Source organism: Sapajus apella, unplaced genomic scaffold (genome assembly GCF_009761245.1).
Source record: "Sapajus apella isolate SASKATOON/1434 unplaced genomic scaffold, GSC_monkey_1.0 scaffold110, whole genome shotgun sequence".
Lineage (NCBI taxonomy): Eukaryota > Metazoa > Chordata > Mammalia > Primates > Cebidae > Sapajus > Sapajus apella.
In genome coordinates this window covers 2786173-2805771 of record NW_022437050.1, presented here as the reverse complement: position 1 = coordinate 2805771, position 19599 = coordinate 2786173, and the positions used below count along the sequence as shown (strand labels likewise).

The 19599-nt window shown below is 45.5% G+C and overlaps 1 protein-coding gene and 1 pseudogene across 4 annotated transcripts in view; both read left to right on the top strand.

The window, feature by feature from the left end:
• CYFIP2 (cytoplasmic FMR1 interacting protein 2) overlaps positions 1 to 19599 on the top strand; it is a 143209-nt gene that overhangs the window by 52216 nt on the left and 71394 nt on the right. For 2 of the 3 annotated variants that reach the window (XM_032259550.1, XM_032259551.1), the window contains exons 12-21: positions 205 to 324; positions 815 to 940; positions 5551 to 5717; positions 6445 to 6592; positions 8728 to 8802; positions 9701 to 9854; positions 11482 to 11638; positions 12168 to 12264; positions 13982 to 14058; positions 18858 to 18966. In XM_032259550.1, the coding sequence (XP_032115441.1) occupies positions 205 to 324; positions 815 to 940; positions 5551 to 5717; positions 6445 to 6592; positions 8728 to 8802; positions 9701 to 9854; positions 11482 to 11638; positions 12168 to 12264; positions 13982 to 14058; positions 18858 to 18966 (1230 nt within the window). The remainder of the gene's footprint in view (positions 1 to 204; positions 325 to 814; positions 941 to 5550; positions 5718 to 6444; positions 6593 to 8727; positions 8803 to 9700; positions 9855 to 11481; positions 11639 to 12167; positions 12265 to 13981; positions 14059 to 18857; positions 18967 to 19599) is intronic. The other variant, XM_032259552.1, reaches the window with a different exon arrangement.
• On the top strand, positions 14065 to 17300 carry LOC116537427 (annotated as a pseudogene). The gene has a single exon (XR_004263123.1). The product of XR_004263123.1 is annotated as a bifunctional methylenetetrahydrofolate dehydrogenase/cyclohydrolase, mitochondrial pseudogene (transcript).

The window sequence follows — 19599 nt, the reverse complement described above, 5'->3', positions numbered from 1 at the left end:
GCTGTGGCATCACCACCTGAACCCGAGCCTTCAGTGATCTATAAACCACGTGGCCTTCAGCAAGGCACTTGTCTGAGCTTCAGTTTATCTGTCAAGGAGATGTAATAATAGCCCTTCCCTGCAGTGTTCTTGGGGGAATTAATGAGATAACATATAAAAGTGTCAGGCGCAGAGATGGTGAGTATGACACTTGATGCTCCCCAGGTGGTGACGGGCTCGGGGCTGGACAGCCAGAAGTCAGACGAGGAGTATCGCGAGCTCTTCGACCTAGCCCTGCGGGGTCTGCAGCTTCTATCCAAGTGGAGTGCCCACGTCATGGAGGTGGTAGGTGTCCCAGGGCAGGGGGCCTCACACTGACCTCCCTTTCGTTGGAATCTGCCTTCATCTCTCCCTAGCACTCTCTTTTTAACAGATTTATGGAGTTAAAATTCACATGCAATACCATTTACCCATTTAAAGTGTAGGTTCATTGGTTTTTAGTATAGCCACAGTCAAATATAGAACATTTTCATCACTTCTAAAAGAAGCCCTGTGTTATCTCCCCTCTCATCTCCCTGGCCCTAAGCAATCTGCTTTCTACCTCTGTAGGTTTCCCTATTCTGGATGTTTCATATAAATAGAATCATATGATACATGGCCTTCTGTATTGGGCTTCTTTCATTTTGCATGTTTTCAAGGTGTTTCCATGTTGTGGCATGAATCAGTACTTTATTCCTTTTTTTCAGCTGAATAATATTCCATTGCATGGACCCACCACATTCTGTTTGTCCATGCGTCAGTTGATGGACATTTGGTTTGTTCCCACTCTCCCCAGTACTCTTGGAAGCTGGTTCACCCCACAGACAAGTTCTGCAATAAGGACTGCCCTGGCACCGCAGAGGAATATGAGAGAGCCACACGCTACAATTACACCAGTGAGGAAAAATTTGCCTTTGTTGAGGTAGGTGCAGACTTTCTGCATCTCCCTCCCTCCCTGAGACTGCAGCTTATGGTGGTTCCAGAGTAGTTCCGAGCAAGAAAACAGCATTGGTCACCCTAATTTGCATGTTCTTCCCTGCCCTCCCATCTAAATTAATCTGTCAGAAGTTATGCTGTCTTTCAGAATTGATTAGAAACTAATTCTGTTCTTAAAAACCCAAAGAAAAATGTCCACTCCACTAAAAAAATGGGCACAAAGAGGCCAACGGAAGAAACAAAAGAAAAACAAATGGCTAAAAGAGGTATGAAAAATGCCCAAACTGATCGGTGGTCAAAGAGCTACAGATTGGAATAAGATGGGATGCAGTGTTTACCAATCAGGATAGCGGAGATGTGCAGATGGGTGATGCATGTTGCAGGTTAAAGTGTGAGAAATAGACATTCTCGTGTCTTTAGTGGTCAGTCTACCTTTTATAGGCTTTCTATGAGAGCAATCTGATTACATGTACTCACGTTTTTAATGTGCATACCCTTTGGCCAAGTCCTTCTTCTGGGAATAAATCCCAAGGAATTAAGCCAACTGTGCAGAGATATATGTACATGGATATTTATCACAGTGTTGTTTATAATACCAAAATATGTGAAACAAATGTTCTTCAATATGGAATCAGGTATGTAAGTTAAGATTCAGCTATATCATTGCATACTATGCAGTCTCTAAAAGCGGTATACCATGGCTCATGCCTGTAATCCCAGCACTTTGGTAGGCTGAGGCAGGTGGGCCGCTCGAGGTGGTCTCCTGGGTTCGAGACCAGCCTGGCCAACATGGTTAAACACCATCTCTACTAAAAATACAAAAACAAATTAGCCGGGCATAGAGGCGCACGCCTAATCCCGGCTACTCGGGAGGCTGAGGCAGGAGAATCGCTTGAACCTGGGAGGTGGAGGTTACAGTGAGCCAAGATTGTGCCATTGCACTCCAGCCTGGGTGACAGTGAGACTGTCCCAAAAATAAATAAGTAAAATAAAAAGTAAAACAGGTATACTGACGTGGAAAGCTATGCTCAGTATATCATTAAGTTAAAAAAGAAACAAAGAACAGCATGTCTGTAGTTTTAATGCTTATAGAGAAGAAGCAAAACTATATCTAGAAATAAATGTGCATATACACATAAAAGTGGATATTTTAAAATACATAAAGAAATATGTAATATATCTAAATATGTATATCAACACACACAAAATAAAAATCCAAATATAGACATTTAGACCAAAAACAGAACAGCATGTAGAATGATTCCACTTACACCAAAATACAATATGCTTTTTATATTTGTGCAAAACTGAAGGACATAAATATGTTGTATACCAAACCATGAACAGTAGTAATTTTGGAAACAGGACTGTCTGATTTATAACCTTTTGTATTGTGTTATGTTTGATTACAAAATGATGTTCCTATTTGGAAGGAAACTTCTTTTATACTAGGTTGTGAGTGACAGCTCTTTCTTTGAGGATCATTTGAAACCTACAGGAGACTAATCTAGAAATCAGAGACCTGGGTCCTACCCCTGGACCCTCTGGTCACTTCAGCTCTCAGACCCTCAGATTCCTTGTCTGTAAAATGGAGCTAATAATCTCTCCCATGCCCCATCCCAGGGTTATTGTGGAGAATCAAACAATAATTGTCAAATAAGATAATGAAAGTAAATGAGCCCTGAAAAGTTGAAGGGTCATACAAATGTAAGAGGTTAGTGTCTTCTCTCCAAGCTTCACATTAAAGGACTGAGGCTCAATGGCATAATTTCAGAAAGGAGAAAAATCATATTCACATTTGACATTGTCCTGAGTGGTCCTGAACCTCTTGGCACTTGCATTGCTAATGGGCAAACTGGAAGAAAGTTTTGCAGTCTTCATTACTAGAAGACAAAGTCATCCTCAAGCCTATTTAAAGTGAGACAGTCAGAGGGTAAATGCAGCTTTGTAAAACTGTCTATGCACTTATTTCGTTAATAGAAGGGATACACAGGCGCCGTAAGTGATTTAGAAGGTGCTCCCCCTCCCCACTCCTGCCTTCGCCTTGCCGCAGCCTCCTGTCATCACCCAAACACAGCCATCAAGAGCATGTCACTGTATTTCCTTCTCGTCCTTGCTTTGCTATACATTGAGAGGTTTTATCATTTTTATCGCATTCATAAAACATGTTTAAAAATTGAAAAGTAGTTCAGTGTGGCCTTTAATAATAAAACGAAGTAAAAGTAGTAACTTAACTGCACCATGTCATTCCATTCTGAGTCCCCAAATAGGAAACACTTGTTAAGTGATTCCTCGTGGTACTTATCTCCCTAGTTCTAACAGGCTTATGAGACTATTTCTTGGTTTTTCAATTTATGACATTTTCTACTTTGGGGAATGAGGCTATAGCTCTCTCCTTCCTACCTCCCATCCCCGCAACATACCTTGTGTCCCTTTTTGGTAAAATCAATAGTTACCTTATTATTATTATGACCAAGTAACTGTCATCCATCACTGAGCCACATGATCTAATGTGAACACATTTATTTTCTTGCACAAGTTTTTGTTCTTCATAGAATTTGCAATGCTTTGTTTTGTTTTGTTTTCTATGAGTCCATCAAAAAGGCAGCCCCCAACACACCAACGAACTGTACAACTCCTTACAAAACAGTCCGTCCGTGTCAGCATTTGATGAGTTTTGGTGTTCTTTTTTCCTGGAGCCGTTCCCCTGCAAGCCCTCTCCTTTCCAGTCTGCACGGGTTTGTCTCTAGAGCAGCCCAGCCGCTGATCCAAGATTCTCCTCGTTATTTTGGGAATTCCCTTTACCTCCTTCCTGTGTTGGATCCCATTCACGTATCCTCCTCTATGAAGTATTGAGATCTTTTGCTCATTTTTTAAAAAGTGGGTTTCTGTCTTCCTATTACGGAATTGTGAGAATTCATTCCATATTTTAGATTACAAGTCTTTAGTCAAATATGTGTCACAAATATTCTTTTCTCATCAGTAATCTGCCTTTTCATTTTTGAAAGGGTGCCTTTTGAAGAGCAGCTGTTTTTAATTTGGATGAAGTCCAATTTATCGGTTATTTGGTGGGTCATGATTTTGGGGTTTCAGCTAAGAACCCTTTGCCTGGTCTGGAGTTGCAAAGATTTTCCATTAGATCCAACAGGCCTGCCCACTCCTCTGTGTTTGGAGTTATTCTGAGACATCCTCATTGCTTGCTCCTTCCTTTATCCTAATGTCTCCTAGTTACATGTGTAGCCAGTAGCCCCGATTCTGTTATGATCTAACAGTCCTCTAATGTTTCTCTCCCATTATTTCTCTGCACTAAAGCCTCTCGCCAACAAAATTGTTGTACTCTTGGTGCCAATGCAAACCATCACCTCCTGAGTTGTTTTCATACCAGTTCTATCTAAAAATGTTCTTTTTCTTCCTTTAAGTTTTAGAGGGGAAAAAAAAGAGGCTTAGGTCTAAGCTCATTCATTCATTTATTTGTTCATTTTCAACAAAAACTTTGCCCGCCATGGGCACAGACACTGGCAGTTGGGCGTGCACAGCGCAGCTGGACCTTGTCCTGTGTGTTTCCAGTCTGGTGTAGAAGGTGGAACATGCCATTATGGGTGTGATACGTGTCACAGTTGTGAGGCGGACGATCTGCCACATGCCTTCTGAATCAATTGAGAAATTAATGTCGGAGGCCAGTGGAATCAAAGGTTCAGACTCACTGCTGATAAAGCTGGACTAGAGAATGTGGCTTTCACCCAAGGCCACACCAGTCTTCCTATACCTCCTACATCTCATTAAACTTGCCACTAGGTAATAGGCAAAGCAGCTGCATAGATACCTGCCCCCTTTCCTCAGGATGGGCAGGGCATGGTAACTGTAAGAAGCGGCCAGAAACCTAGAAGGGAGGCCACATGCTCGCAGTCAGGCAGGTCCCGAAAGAGAGAGCCAAGGACAGGCCAGGCTCTTCTCATCACACACGCCTGAATCCCTATGTCTCCAAACAGGTAAGTGAGTTAGGGTAAGGAGAAGGGAAGCAGGAGAGCAGAGGCATTCTTCCCCGTGACTTCTGCAGAAGAAGTTTTGATTTTGTAAACTCAAGCAGCAACTGGCCAAATGGCTTTGAAAACAGATGTACAAATTCTTTAGAAAATTTTGTAGTAAAAAAGTTCTATGTGACATTGTCTGTGGGTGGTCCTGGTCTATGGAGAGGCCTTCAAAAGCCAGAGCACTACTTAAAATGCTCAGTGTGTGGCCCATGGGCCAGCTACCGTTTGTCAGCAGTCAGCAACAAAATCGGGAGCTCATGTCAGGATGAAAATCAGTTGCATTGCAAAGAATGCTGTTAGTTGAGCTGCTAGAAGCAGCCAGAACCCGCTTGTGTTTCGTAGCAAGACTTTTCTCAAGGAATGAAGCAAAGTGCTCATATACATACATTCTGGCACACGTTTCTTACCTAGCCATGCACGGGCACTTTGAGTAGCACTGGCCTCATGCCTCCCTGTCGAGGTGGTGACATCTCACTCCCTGCCTCGCCTGGCGAGGTGGTGATGGGTAGTAGACAGCTGATGTGCTGGACATGGCGAACCTGACCCTTGGCCTATGCCTGCCCAGGTGATCGCCATGATCAAAGGCCTGCAGGTGCTCATGGGCAGGATGGAGAGCGTCTTCAACCAGGCCATCAGGAACACCATCTATGCGGCATTGCAGGACTTCGCCCAGGTGACGCTGCGTGAGCCCCTGCGGCAGGCGGTACGGAAGAAGAAGAACGTCCTCATCAGGTGGGTTTTCAGAGGCCTTCAGGAGCTATCAGACATAAGCATGCAAGGTACTCATCAGAGAGGATGTACTGACTCAGCCACTGAACACACACGGGTCCTTCCAGCAAGCTCCAGAGGGCTCCTTAGGAGATTGGGCATTTGGGATGAATTAGGCCTTCATCTGTGGGTTTGAAGTCCATATCCACTGCTGTCTAGCTGTGTGAACTCAGTCAAGTTACTGACCTTCTCCAAACCTCAGTTTTCCTCATTTGTAAAATGGGGATTATAATACTGCCTGCTGCCTGTTGGGATGATGAAATGTGGTAGTCCACTTGTAGACCTAAGCGCACGCAGCATGGAGTAAGTACGCACACATCTAAGCTATTATGAAAACTAAGCACACACAGATTTTATAAGACCAATGAGACCCCCCTATACAGGAAGGAAAAATAGACATCTTAACCTCACTCAAGTTCTGTCTCACTTGATGGGCTCAGAGCTGAGTTCTCAGACATCCCTTGGACATCAGAACCATGTGGGACACTTGTTTCAACACAGATTTCTGGAGTGTACCTTAAATCTGTTAAACCCGAGTTTTGGAATGGGGGCAGAAATAAGCATCTTTACGAGCACCCCAAGAATTCAAATGCAGGTGGTCCTGGGACACCGTGGGTCCTAGAAACACAAGCTTGCAGAGCCTTTCTCCCGTGGTGAAATCTGGTCTGCATCTTCATTCTTCCTTCCCCAGTGTCCTACAGGCAATTCGAAAGACCATCTGTGACTGGGAGGGAGGGCGCGAGCCCCCCAATGACCCATGCTTGAGAGGGGAGAAGGACCCCAAAGGTGGATTTGACATCAAGGTGCCCCGGCGTGCTGTGGGGCCGTCCAGCACGCAGGTAAGTGGCTCCAGGCACGGGCCAGCTATGTTGACTCAGAGGCCAGCCGGGCTATGGTAGATCATCATGGCTGGCCGTGGGCAGTGAGGCCGGGAGGCATTGGTCAGGAGGGGCAGGGTTGAGTGGCTGCTCTGGCTTTATTCTGCCTTCTTGTTTTGATATAGAAAGGAGGACCACTGGCTTAAGATTCAGGAGACCTGGATTCTAGTCCTAGATGCCTGTGTGACCTCGGGCACGTTACAGATCTCTCTGTGCCTCAGTTGTTTAACCTGGCTAATGGGGATAATACCACATCCACCAAGCCTGGCTGTCTTCTAGTCCTATGAAGTATATATTCCAAAGTGCAGGAGGAGTTTAAAATGGAATCTGTATGCATCTATCCTGTCCCTCTTTAATAAGACCTGGCCCTTTCCCCCAAAAGTTCTGCCTCTGACTTGCTGTGTGATCTTGGGCAAGCACCTTGACCTCTCTGAGCTCTGATTATCTTCTCTGTAAAATGGAAACTTTGGATGAGATTGTGTTACTAACAAAGTACCCGTTAGTTCCACATCCTTCCAAAAGTGCCAAGTATTGAAGAGCCCTTGTCCCCTTGGAGGACATCTAGTATTTGGAAACACACAGAGTTGCCAGCCAGAGCTTCTGCACAAGCAAATCAGCAGCAGTGCCTGGCCTTGAACCCTGGCCTATCCAGAGCAGTCATAACATTATAGGAAAGAAGTCAATAATCTGGGTATCTTAGTTAAATCCCTGCTACCTGCTTAAGGATAGGTAGTTTCTGGTAATATTTTTGAGGTACTAAAAAGAGCAGATGGTTCTCATTGCAGGTTTAAGGGTCTCACAGGCCTCGCTTCCCATGACCTTTAAGCCTCTCTCTGCTGTGAATCACCCAGGATGGACCATCTGAGGCCCACGCCCCTACCCTTCTCCCTGTGTGTGTGTCTGTGTCTGTGCTGGGGGCTGGGACAGGGGAGAGGAGGGTTCTCGGCAGGGCCGTCCTAACCCCCCTTGGCTTCACAGCCTTCTGCCGGTTTTCATCTCACCTGCTGGTTGTAGGACGCCCCAAGGAAGCATCTGCAGACAGTTCCGTGTAGTATCAAGGGTTGAGGTCCTGGGGACATTGAGTAGGGCTTCCAGGTGTTTCTGTAAGTTTTAAGACATGAGTGAGCAGGAGACAGACAAGGCACAAAAGACACTGGAAAGGAGGAGGAGGGGGCTCAACAGGCAGAGAGAAAAGGAGAGAAGAGGAAGGAGTATTTGGGTAGACAATATGGGAGGGGTGGGTCTCCAGCAGTGAATCCCCCCACCCCTGACCTCCACCAGGTCATGCTAGGTGGCACAGACGTGTTGAATAAACTCCTAGACCACCAGAGCTAGGAGAGCTCTTAGAGAAGAGTTAGGCCCTCCCCCTATCTTACGGATGGGGAAACTGAGGTCTAGAGAGGGGAAGTGACTTGTCCAAGTCACAAGGTGAGTCCAAGGCGGAGGTGGGACAAGAACCCAGGTCTCCTGACACCCAGGGCTCTGGGGTCTTCAGGACACAGTAGACACGGGTATCTTGCACAGTTGGGATAGAGACTGTTGTGGTGAATTAAATGCTCTGTTAAGTATATGAGAGAAGAGTTCACCTTCATGTGGGTGAAACCACTTTTCAAATAGTTAGAGTTGGATATAAATCAGACAGCACCCACAACAGATTAGATGTGGATTCTTCCTTTGAGGACTTGAGAGGCCGTCATTAGAAGAGCGCTTCTCGGCTCGTAGGGATGATGAGACGGGCCCCCCAACAGGGCTGCAGATGGGGGACTGTCCGAGGCACCGACGGCCACCGTGGCTGCTTTCCCACAAAGGAGGCCCCATGGCAGGGATGGTGGGTCACACGTTTCTGTGGCTGCCCTGCCTGCATCAGTGCCAGGCATGTGGTGGGGAAGATCCCAGGGAAGCTCCAGAGGCAGCAAAGACAAACGCGGTTGCTGGGAGGTTGGAGTGTCTCTGAGGCGGCCCCCGGCAGTCGCGGCGGCTTTCCCATCGTATACAATACCTCTTGCTTTTCTCTCTCTCTCTCTTTCTCTCTCTCCCTCTTCCCTGTCTCTCCTGCCCTCCCATCCCCTCTTCCTTCTCTCCTATCTATGTCTTAGGCCTGCCAGTGGTCCCCGAGGGCTTTGTTTCACCCCACTGGTGGCACACAGGGCCGAAGAGGCTGCCGATCCCTGGTATCACACCGCCTGGCTGGGTTGGTTTGGGTACCCTTCTCGAGGAGGCAGCAGGAATGGACTAGCCTGGCTCCTCAAGGCCCCTTCCAGCCCTAAGATTCACACACAGATGATGTGGAGAGATCTAGATTAGCAAAGAGAACCACCCCACCGCACTTGCATCCTTTGCACTTAAGGCACCCTGTAAGCAGGAGTTAATTGTCTAGTAGCCTCCTGTGTAAGTACCAATGTTAACCCGCTTTCCACCCCGGACTTCGGCAGGCTGTGCAATGCAGCTCATGCCACCAAGGGGGCGCCAGCACTCAGCAGTGGGGTCAAAACACTGAGGGTCAGGAACAGGTGTGGGAGGGGGCTCATTCTGATTTTATCCCATTTCTCAGTTCCTCAGAATGTTAGTGCTGAAAGGGACTGGTGTGAGAAGGCATCTGGTCCAACCCCCTCATGTTACATAAGACAACTGAGGCCCAGAGTGGGGGCTTTGTTGCCTAAGGTCACACAGCAAATCAGCAGCAGTGCCTGGCCTTGAACCCTGGTCTTTTGACTCCCAGTCCAGTGCTCCACCCATGGCATCTGTGGCCCTCTGGGAAAGCAGGGAGTGACTCCAGGGTGACACGTAATGAGGTTCTCCTCTGATATACATACCCTTGGCCAAGCAGAGCAGGGAGCTACCTGGTGTGGCCAGGTCCACTGGCCCAGGAATGCCACGGGGCCCGGTTTGGCCATGAAGGTTTTCACAGTTCCGCATTTATTTCTCAAACCTAAACTGGTGCTTCCTTAAGACAGTGCTTTTTAAAAGCAGATACCTGCAGAAATAAATAAATAAATACAACATGAAGCAACCTTTTCCCCAGGGTAGAGGGCCAGCTTCTGACCTTCTCATCTTGCTTTCTTCTTCAAGCTGTACATGGTGCGGACCATGCTTGAATCGCTCATTGCAGACAAAAGCGGCTCCAAGAAGACCCTGAGGAGCAGCCTCGACGGACCCATTGTCCTCGCCATAGAGGACTTTCACAAACAGTCCTTCTTCTTCACACATCTGCTCAACATCAGCGGTGAGCTGCATCCCGCCCCCGCTAAGGCATTGGGGGAGGGGATGAGGGCTCTCAGAGCCACTGAGACCACCAAGCCAGGCACTGCAAAGGGACGTGATCATTGACCGTAAGGGGCACATATCACCACCAAGGAAAAAACACGCACACTTTCCATTGGGCTTTTTGAGTTAGGAAACGCCAGTCTCAACTCAGCTGTTCTGACCTAGCTAAAGTTGTCCAGGAGATACCTGTGGCTAATTTGTCATAAAGTCCTTAGTAGAGAGGGATCAAAAGCAGGAATATGCACATACACATAGTTGCTAGACTTTTGCTACTCAGCCACAGCTGAGCACTAATTAGTACTTGCTGCTGCCAGCAGGGGAGGCTCTCGAGCCACTTCCCAATCCTTTGTTTGTCACACTTCCTTTCCTTTTAGTAAGAGGTATGGGCTGGGTGTCGTGGCTCATGTCTGTAATCCCAGCACTTTGGGGGCTGAGACGGGTGGATCACCTGAAGTCAGGAGTTCAAGACCAGCCTGGCCAACATGACGAAACTCTAAAAATACAAAATTAGCTGGGCGTGGTGGTACATGCCTGTAATCCTAGCTACTGGGGAGGCTGAGGTAGGAGAATTGCTTGAACCTGGGAGAGGAGGAGGTTGCAGTGAGCTGAGACTGCGCCACTGCACTCCAGCCTGGGTGTCAAGAGGGAAACTCCATCTCAAAAGAAAAAAAAAAAAAAAAAAAGATGTATGTCCAGGACAGAGGAAGAGTAGTATCTCAGGGACATGAGTCGTTTTATGTCTGCCCGCATTGAAAAGAGTCATTGTAACAAACAGTACAAATTTCTCCTTTAGAGAGTAGCCAGGGAAGGGCCTTCAAGACCTCAAAACTGCATGGGATCTAGGAACTAACACACATAAGGGGTCAAGGAGCCACAATCCAGTTGAAAGTGGGCACTTGGGGCCTATCTTGACACTGTGTTTGTGTAATGAAGTATACTGAACACACTTTTGTTGTTGTTGTTGTTGAGATGGAGTCTCTCTCTGTCACCTAGCTTGGAGTGCAGTGGCGCAATCTCAGCTCACTGCAACCTCTGCCTCCTGGGTACGAACAGTTCTCCTGCCTCAGCCTCCTAAGTAGCTGGGATTACAGACCTGCACCACTACACCCAGCTAATTTTTTTTGTATTTTCAGTAGAGGTGGGCTTTCGCCATGTTGGCGAGGATGGCTTGAAACTCCTGACCTCAGGTGATCTGCCTGCCTCAGCCTCCCAAAGTGCTGATATTATAGGTGTGAGCCACTGTGCCCAGTCACGAGCGTACTTTTCATGCTTAGATTGCAGGTTTCCAGAATGGCTTTATAGGAGGGTGTTGGGAACTATACGGGCATCTAAAGCTCTAAAATGTCACTGCCTCCCCTTCTCTCCTGCCACCCCACAACCACTGCCTCTCAAGCTTAACAAATGCCATTTTCCAAGTAGATGTTAGGTGTGCCTTTAAGTAAAAGAGAGCAGGATCTATTAATCAATATTAAGACCTGCTAAGTACCTAACACAGTGACAATAACAATAAAAATTAATAAAAACAATAAGAACTAAGGTCTTTCAGTGCTAAGTGTAACCCAAGGCTCCTTCCCTTATACTTTCAGAAGCCCTGCAGCAATGTTGCGACCTCTCCCAGCTCTGGTTCCGAGAATTTTTCCTGGAGTTAACCATGGGCCGACGAATTCAGTTCCCCATTGAGATGTCCATGCCCTGGATTCTAACGGACCATATCCTGGAAACCAAAGAACCTTCTATGATGGAGTAAGAGGCAGGATTGGGCCAGCAGGTGGCTCCTGGGGTACAAGTGGAGGGCAGTTTGCCAGGGAGCTCCTTCTTTCCAGAAGGAGGCACTAAGTTGGAAAGAAACCAGGCCATGTGCCCCACCATGGGGAGAGCTCAGGCCAGACAGAATCATTTAACTCAGCCTTGTAGACAAATTCTCCCAGCCCAACTGCCCTTCCTATGTCTTGTCAGCCTCATAACAGCTATGCTCAGAAAATAATCATCTCAGGATCAGGAAGCTCATATTCTTAACTGCCACCTGATGTCTTTTAGTTCCAGATGAATGTTTACAAGTCTTGGTTTTATTTGCATCTCGAACTTTTTATTTCTTTGGTCCGACTGTAAAGTAAGTTGTTCCTAAGTGGTGGAGGCACTGGGAACATCAGAGACAGCTGAAAGATGGTCTTTTCCTGACTCTGAACTTGTTTCTATTTCCCAGGCAAGTATAAAACTGTCTCCCTTTAGGGGGGTCATTAGTAAGCAGCCGGCTGTGTTTTTCCCTCTCCAGGTATGTCCTCTACCCTTTGGATCTTTACAACGACAGTGCTTACTATGCTCTGACCAAGTTTAAAAAGCAGTTCCTGTACGATGAGATCGAAGCTGAGGCAAGTGACGTGCTTCTCTTTTTCCTCCTTTAATCTTGTTCCAAACTCTGGATTTTTCCAGTCTTGCTATTAGCATAAAGTAGGAGTATGAGTGACTTGTTCTGGAGGAATCTCTGTGATCATGGCCATCAGAAGACCTGTGCAACCTCTGAGGGCAGAAGTACAGACAGATACCCAGCTCAGGGCCTGCTGTCTTTCTCCTCCCACGCCCAAACTCTGTGCTGCACCATAAAGGGCTTCGTGTGCATGTGTAGATACCCCAGCTCTGCCTGCCACCTCTGCTCAAAAACAGTGTCCAGACCTAAAACCTATGATCACACACACCCATTGTGCCATCCAGAGGTGAAGCCAGGTAAGAGAGCACACGGCCCTGGAAGAGGCTTGAGCCACCTGTATAAGCTTCTCAGAGCTAGTTCTAGAAGGGGAGAATGGGACCTTAGCGCACACGCCCATTGTGACCCTATTGATTCTTTGCCCCGGGGGAGGTCCACTGATGACCCTTGAAGCACAAAGTGCAGGACAGAGGCCTCAGTGACCGAGGGCTGAGGAAAGCACTAAACACAGCGCTGTGCTTTTGTGTTCTGCATACCATGTGGGGTGTGAGATGAAAGATATGGAAGCTTTTTGAGTCATTAACCTTATGGGGCCGAGGATCTGGTGAGAAAAGAATTGAAGGTTGATCACATATATATTAAACATAAAAGACTTAAAATATTAAATATGATAGTAAATATGATCTGTTTCCTTTGACGTTACACTCTTACCTAGTTAAGAGAAGGCAGGTAAGAGCGTAACCTTTACCCCATCTCATGGTCATTTCCTGCTTTTGCCATTTTTGGAAGATTTGGTTCGATTCTGTGTCTGGGTCTTCCCACCTGAGCATTACAGTTTATCACTGATGATAAGACTGAAATGGCAAGACTTTATTCATTGAAAACCAAAGAAATTTAAGCAAAGTTTGAAGGATGGGGCTTTTAAATGTGACTATCAACTTCATAAACAAATTTGCAGCCAGGTGCAGTGGCTCACACCTGTAATCTCAACATTTTGAGAGGCCGAGGCTGACAGATCACATGAGGTCAGGAGTTCGAGACCAGCATGACCAACATGGTGAAACCCTGTCTCTACTAAAAATACAAAAATTATCTGGGTGTGGTGGTAGATGCCTGTAATCCCAGCTACTCGGGAGGCTGAAGGAGGAGAATCGCTTGAACCCAGGAGGTGGAGGTTGCAATGAGCCAAGAGCACACCACTGCACTCCAGCCTGGGCAACAGAGCTAGACTCTGTCTCAAAAAAAAAAAAAAAAAAAAATTTGAAAAGCAAAATACATTGAAAAAAAGTAAGTCTAGCAGAAGAGATGGATGGGGAGGCTGCCAAGTTAATGGGCAAATATGAGCACTGACAGGTTCTGATGGTCTGTCTGTTGCATCCCCCCAGGCAGAAGGCCTCAGAACAACTGAAGAGGGTGGCCATGGGGAGGCCGGCTCCTCAGTAGCCTTTTTGAACTTTGCCTTGTCTGTTGACTGACTGAGGACCCTGAGAGCAAGGGACCAAACCTCCCAAAATTAGCCACAGAATCTTCTTTTTCCCCTTCAAAGTGTCTTTCCCCAGAATGCATTTTGGGCAGTCCTGCGGGACTGGCCTCTTTCAGTTGGCTGAGTTTCTGTGAAAAAGCTGAATGGGCACCAGTAATGTTTCCTGCTTCCTCTCTACCAGGTGAACCTGTGTTTTGATCAGTTTGTCTACAAGCTGGCAGACCAGATCTTTGCTTACTACAAAGCCATGGCCGGCAGGTAGGAAAGCCCTAGAGCTGTGAGTACCGATCTCTTAAGGCTGCCACCTGGAAGACGTGACTTTCTGTTGTGAAACCTTCCTTATTCTTTAGCACCTGAAGAAAACAGACATTCTACGGGCCCGGACTGGGTGCTGAAATAGAGTGGAAAGGAAACTAGGCAGATAGGGCGCTAACCTCACACAGCCTGCAGTCTAGCAGGAAAGACAGACATTGACTACAGCCCATGAATGCACAGTGACAAGGAGGTTAGATGCTCTCTCAGAGGCAAAAGCTCATGGGAACATATGACAGTTAAATTTGAACAGTTAAACCTTTGGGGCGGGGAACTAGAAAGGCCATATCTTGCGGAAGTGGTGTCTGAGTTCTTATCCGAAGTTGGTACGAGTGAAGAAAGTAAAACTAGGTGAAGGATGGGGCAGGAAGTTGCAGGCGAAAGGAGCTGCTTGCGCAAGGCCCCTGTGGCGGGAGTATAATGAGAACAGCATGCCAACCTCCCAGGGCTGTGGGAGGATCCCTGGGGATTCATACATGTCAGTGTCTCTTCACCACCACGAGGGGGCAGCACTGCCTGATGTGGCTGGGGAGGTGGGCATGGCCAGAGCACACCAGTTTTGTAGCCGCTTCTGCTAGGTGTGGAATGCCTCCAGATGGTTTCAAAAGTACCACAGTGACCTGATTCGATTTTTATTTGCTTTTGAAAGTTTACTCCCTTAAAAATATAAATGCGTGAAGAATGAATTGGAGAAGAATGGGTATGTGCAAATCAGATGAGGTCAGTGAAGAAGTCTGGATCAGAGATGTGTCTGGCTTAGAGGCTCCTGGGTATTGCCAGTATATGTTGATTTCAACCCTCACGAGTTCTTGCATTTCAAGAACCTGTAATAGCACAGATAAGGAAAACCTCAAATTTTATATATAGCTATTTCCATTCTTATTGGAAATCCAAACATATCAACCAGTAATTCCAAGGATAGTTCCTTTCCTTAATAAATTTTCTTTCTGTGAAAAGGATTTGCCTCATTTTGCTTTTAGCAGCCAGAGTAGCCCTTATATATTTCAAATAGGAGTTGATGTGCCGCACACCCAAGTTTCTGTTAACATAGGCTGTGCATTCAACAACGTGACTCTTACAGGCTGCAAAGTATAGAAAGCATGCATGTAGGGCCCACCCGGCATGGTCACTGGCGTGGGCTATGCCTGCGCCTTCGCTCATGTCCATGTTGGCTGCCCGACTGCTGCAGTCTGTGCACAGATGCTCCCTCCACCCTCGCCCCTTCTACCTCGTGGCAGTTCGAAATGAAGCCGTGGTCATTTCTAGAAGGAAACTGGCCCAGCAGATCAACCAGGAAGGACAGCAGGAGGTGGAAGAGTGGGTGGCCTCAGGCAATAAGCGGCCACACCTGAGCATGATCCTCTTTGTCCAGAATCCTGCAATCACACCTATGTCCTCAACAAAACCAGAGCAGCAGCAGATGTGGGAATCAACAGGGAGACAGTTGTGAAACCGGCTTCAATTTCAGAGGAAGAATTGTTGAATTTAATCAATAAACTAAATAATGATGATAACATAGATGGCCTCCTTGTTCAACTGCCTCTTCCAGAGCATATTGACGAGAGAAAGATCTGCAATGCTGTTTCTCCAGACAGGGATGTTGATGTCATGTAATTAATGTAGGGCGAATGTGTTTGGACCAGGATTCCATGTTACCGGCTACTCCATGGGGTGTGTGGGAAATAATTAAGCGAACTGGCATTCCAACCCAGTTGGAAGAATGTGCTTGGCTGGAGGGTTAAAAAATGTTGGAATGCCCATTGCAATGTTACTGCACACAGACAGGGCACATGAACATCCCAGAGGTGATGCCACTGTTAGAATATCTCATCGATACACTCCCAAACAGCAGTTGAAGAAGCATACAATTCTTGCAGATATTGTAATATCCGCTGCAGGCATTCCAAATCTGATCACAGCAGATATGATCAAGGAAGGAGCAGCAGTTATTGATGTGGGAATAAATAGAGTTCACGATCCCATAACTGCCAAACCCAAGTTGGTTGGAGATGTGGATTTTGAAGGAGTCAGACAAAAAGCTGGTTATATCACTCCAGTTCCTGGACGTATTGTCCCCATGACAGTGGCAATGCTAATGAAGAATACCATTATTGCTGCAAAAAAGGTGCTGAGGCTTGAAGAGCGAGAAGTGGTGAAGCCTGAAGAGGTTGGAGTAGCCAGTAATTAACTATTGTGACTTATGTGTCACGGACAACACTCCAAGCCAGCTTAAGAAGCAAAGCAGGCCAATAGAAATGCAATATTTTTAGTTTATTCCACTGAAATTGTTTAAAATGATGCTTTGTATTTATTAAAAGCTTAAATGGGTGGGTGTTTGTGCACACACCTGCAGTACCTTGCCAGGGAGCATTCCACTATCATGCAGGGTCATGTGATCTAGCCAAGCGCAGCCATTAACCTAGTGGTGAACATGGAGACATTGTCCTATGGAGAATGGACGCTTAACTTTGTCAGGCCCTCGGTTAAACATTTGCCTTTTCTAGGATTGCATTTCTCAAGTACTGTTCCAATAAGAGTTGATACTCATTTTAGGTACCAAACCTTTTGAGTTCAGCTGATCAAACCAAAGGAAAAGTGTTGCCAGAGGAAATTAGGGGAAAGGTGAAAAAGAAAAAAATGGTAGTAATTGAGTAGAAAGAAATTAACTTATATATGCATTGACTGGTCACCAGATTTATCTAAATTAACTGAATTGGCTAGGAAAAAAAACTACATGTTAATTGTTTTTCTAAGCTGTCTTTTTGAGGCTTAGTCAGTCATTGGGAAAACGTTTAGGATTATTCCTTGCTATTAGTCCTCAGTTTATGTTTGTTACCCTTCAGTAAGTTCTCCTGATTTTAGTTTTCTAGGATCGAAAGGCTTCTTTTATACATTATTCATGTGTATTGTCATATTTGTTTTTTGCTATATGCTTTAACTTCATTGTTAAATTTTTGTATAGTTTCTTTGGTATATTTTAAAACCTATTTTTGAAAAACAAACTTGGCTTGATAATCATTTGGGCAGCTCGGGTAAGTCTGCAACTTACTTTTCCACCAGATAACTGTTAGCAGCTGCCTGCTTTTCTATGATGCACCCTGTTGACTTTTCCAGAAAATATTTAAGAGTTTGCATTAATATTGAATTTAATCAGACTTTTTGATTAAAGGTTATTTTTTTCTTTTTTTAATAAAAAGAAAAAAAAAATCATGCATGTAGGATTTCAGAGGAAGCAGAGAACACTACTTTCACAAAGTAGTCACTTAATAGGCATCTGTGGATTGAATGGGATGTGGTTGTAACAGTGAGTTGGGCTTCTGGCTTCTATAAGACAATTCTGACTCCAAATATGCTGTTTCATCATCTATATAAACAGACTCAGGCGTGTCGAACCCTGGGTCTTCCTTCATGTGAAATATGGGCTTTTATGTACACCCTTCCCTGTAAGATCAGTGATTTTTTTAAAGTATGGGAAGTTGAGGAGGTTGAGAGATCTGGAGAAAGCCAAGGAGGAAAACAATGAGCTAGGTCAGTCCTGTTAATTAGAAATGCCATTTGGCCACAAATGTGAGCCAGAGATGTTATTTTAATTTTTTTAGTAGACATATTTTTAAAAGGAAAAGAAACAGGTGAAATTAATTTTAATAATATATTTTATTTAACCCAACCATATCCAAAACATTGTAATTTTGACTTATACTCAATATAGAAATTATTAGAGATTTTTCTTTTTCTTTTTTTTAAGTCCTCAAAATCCAGTGTGTATCTTACAGTCCGTCTCAATTTGGGCCAGCCACATCTCAAGTGTTCAGTAGGCACATGTGGCTGGTGGCTACTACTTTGGACATGTACATTTAGATGATGTCTCGTTCTTGCATAAAACCTTTAAATGACTTTTAGTTATGTCTGGGATACACCTAGCCTCTTCACTATGGCCTGCATGGCCCTACCTGGCCTGGCCCCTGGTCTGATGTTATAAATTCACCTTGCACCATGCCCTCAATCCTGCCCTGTACTTGATCCACACTGGCTGTCTTTCCTTTTCTCAAACATAACCAAGCTCATTGTGTCAATGATAGTCTTCCTCTGGATCTTTCCAATTTTATCATTCAGGTCTCTGTTTAGCAAAACTTCTTTAGAGAGACTTTGCCTGACTTCCTAACTCCAAATGGTCCCATTTTATTATTTTCAAGACACTTGGTACTCGGCAATCCATGCCTCAGTGTGAGAGATAATAACACTCCCAGCTCATAGGGTTGTGGTGAGATTTAAAATGACGTGTGTGTGTGTGTGTGTGTGTGTGTGCCTGGGAAATAATAAACACTATGCAACTCTTACCTATTATCTGAAATTTTTTCATTCCTCTGTTTGTGTTTATATTATCAGTCTTTCCTCACTAGAATATAAGCGTTATGAGGACAGGAACTTTGTATTCCCAGTGCCCAGAATGTTTCCTGGGATACACCAAGCATGCACTCAATTGGTTTTGTGGTAAATAAATAAGAGGAAAGTGGCTCAACTTCTTTGTTGCCCATCTTTAACTCAGAAACTCCGTTTCACATATTGAGCTGCTGTGACTGAAAAGAAATTTGAAGAAACTTGTCTAGAGCAGAAAACAATTCTGCTTAAGATACATAAGCTAATGCTCTGTGGGTAGATCCCATGGTCTGAAATAGATGTACCTGGGCAGTTGAGAGTCATTCACTGTCTGTTTACTGGTCTTGTTTAACTTTTATCCTTTCCAGTGTCCTGTTGGATAAACGTTTTCGAGCTGAATGTAAGAATTATGGAGTTATCATTCCATATCCACCGTCCAATCGCTATGAAACACTGCTGAAGCAGAGACACGTCCAGGTATGGTGAGAGGCAGCCACCATGGAGATGAAAGGGGCAGGAGAGAGCAGCTGCGAAGTCAGCATAGAGATCAGAAATCAGGCCTGGGTACTGTCTGCCCTGCATGCCCAGTGCGGGCTTCTGAGGTCAGGAAGCACAGCCTCAGAATCTCACAAACAGTACGGGGGCATTGGGCTTCCTTTGGTTCAAGTCCTGGGCTTCTCTATCCATCTATAACCGACCTCTCACAAGTCATGACAATCAAAGCCTTTGTCTTCTCATCATAAGCTGCAGCTCACTTTTTTCAGTTGGGGCTGCCGCTCAGAGATGGGTAAATCTGCCCCTGAACAGGGCCCAAGTGCTGCTCTAAATGAGGAAGATGGTGGTGCTTTTGAAAGGAAAGCATATCAGGGCAAATCCATGGTGGAAATTGTTTTTTTGTGTGTGTGCAGAGTTGGTTTCTATTAGCATTTGACCCTGGATAGAGAGGAAACGTTGCTAGGAACTGAGAAACGTCCCCATTTAACAATGTTAATGTGAGGCAGACAGACAACAGAAGAGATGGCCGGGCAGATGTCGAGCCCTCCTCCCAGAGCCCTGCTGTGGGCCAAGCAGGTGGCAAAATGGCCTTTATGCTGTGATATCCGTGTGCTA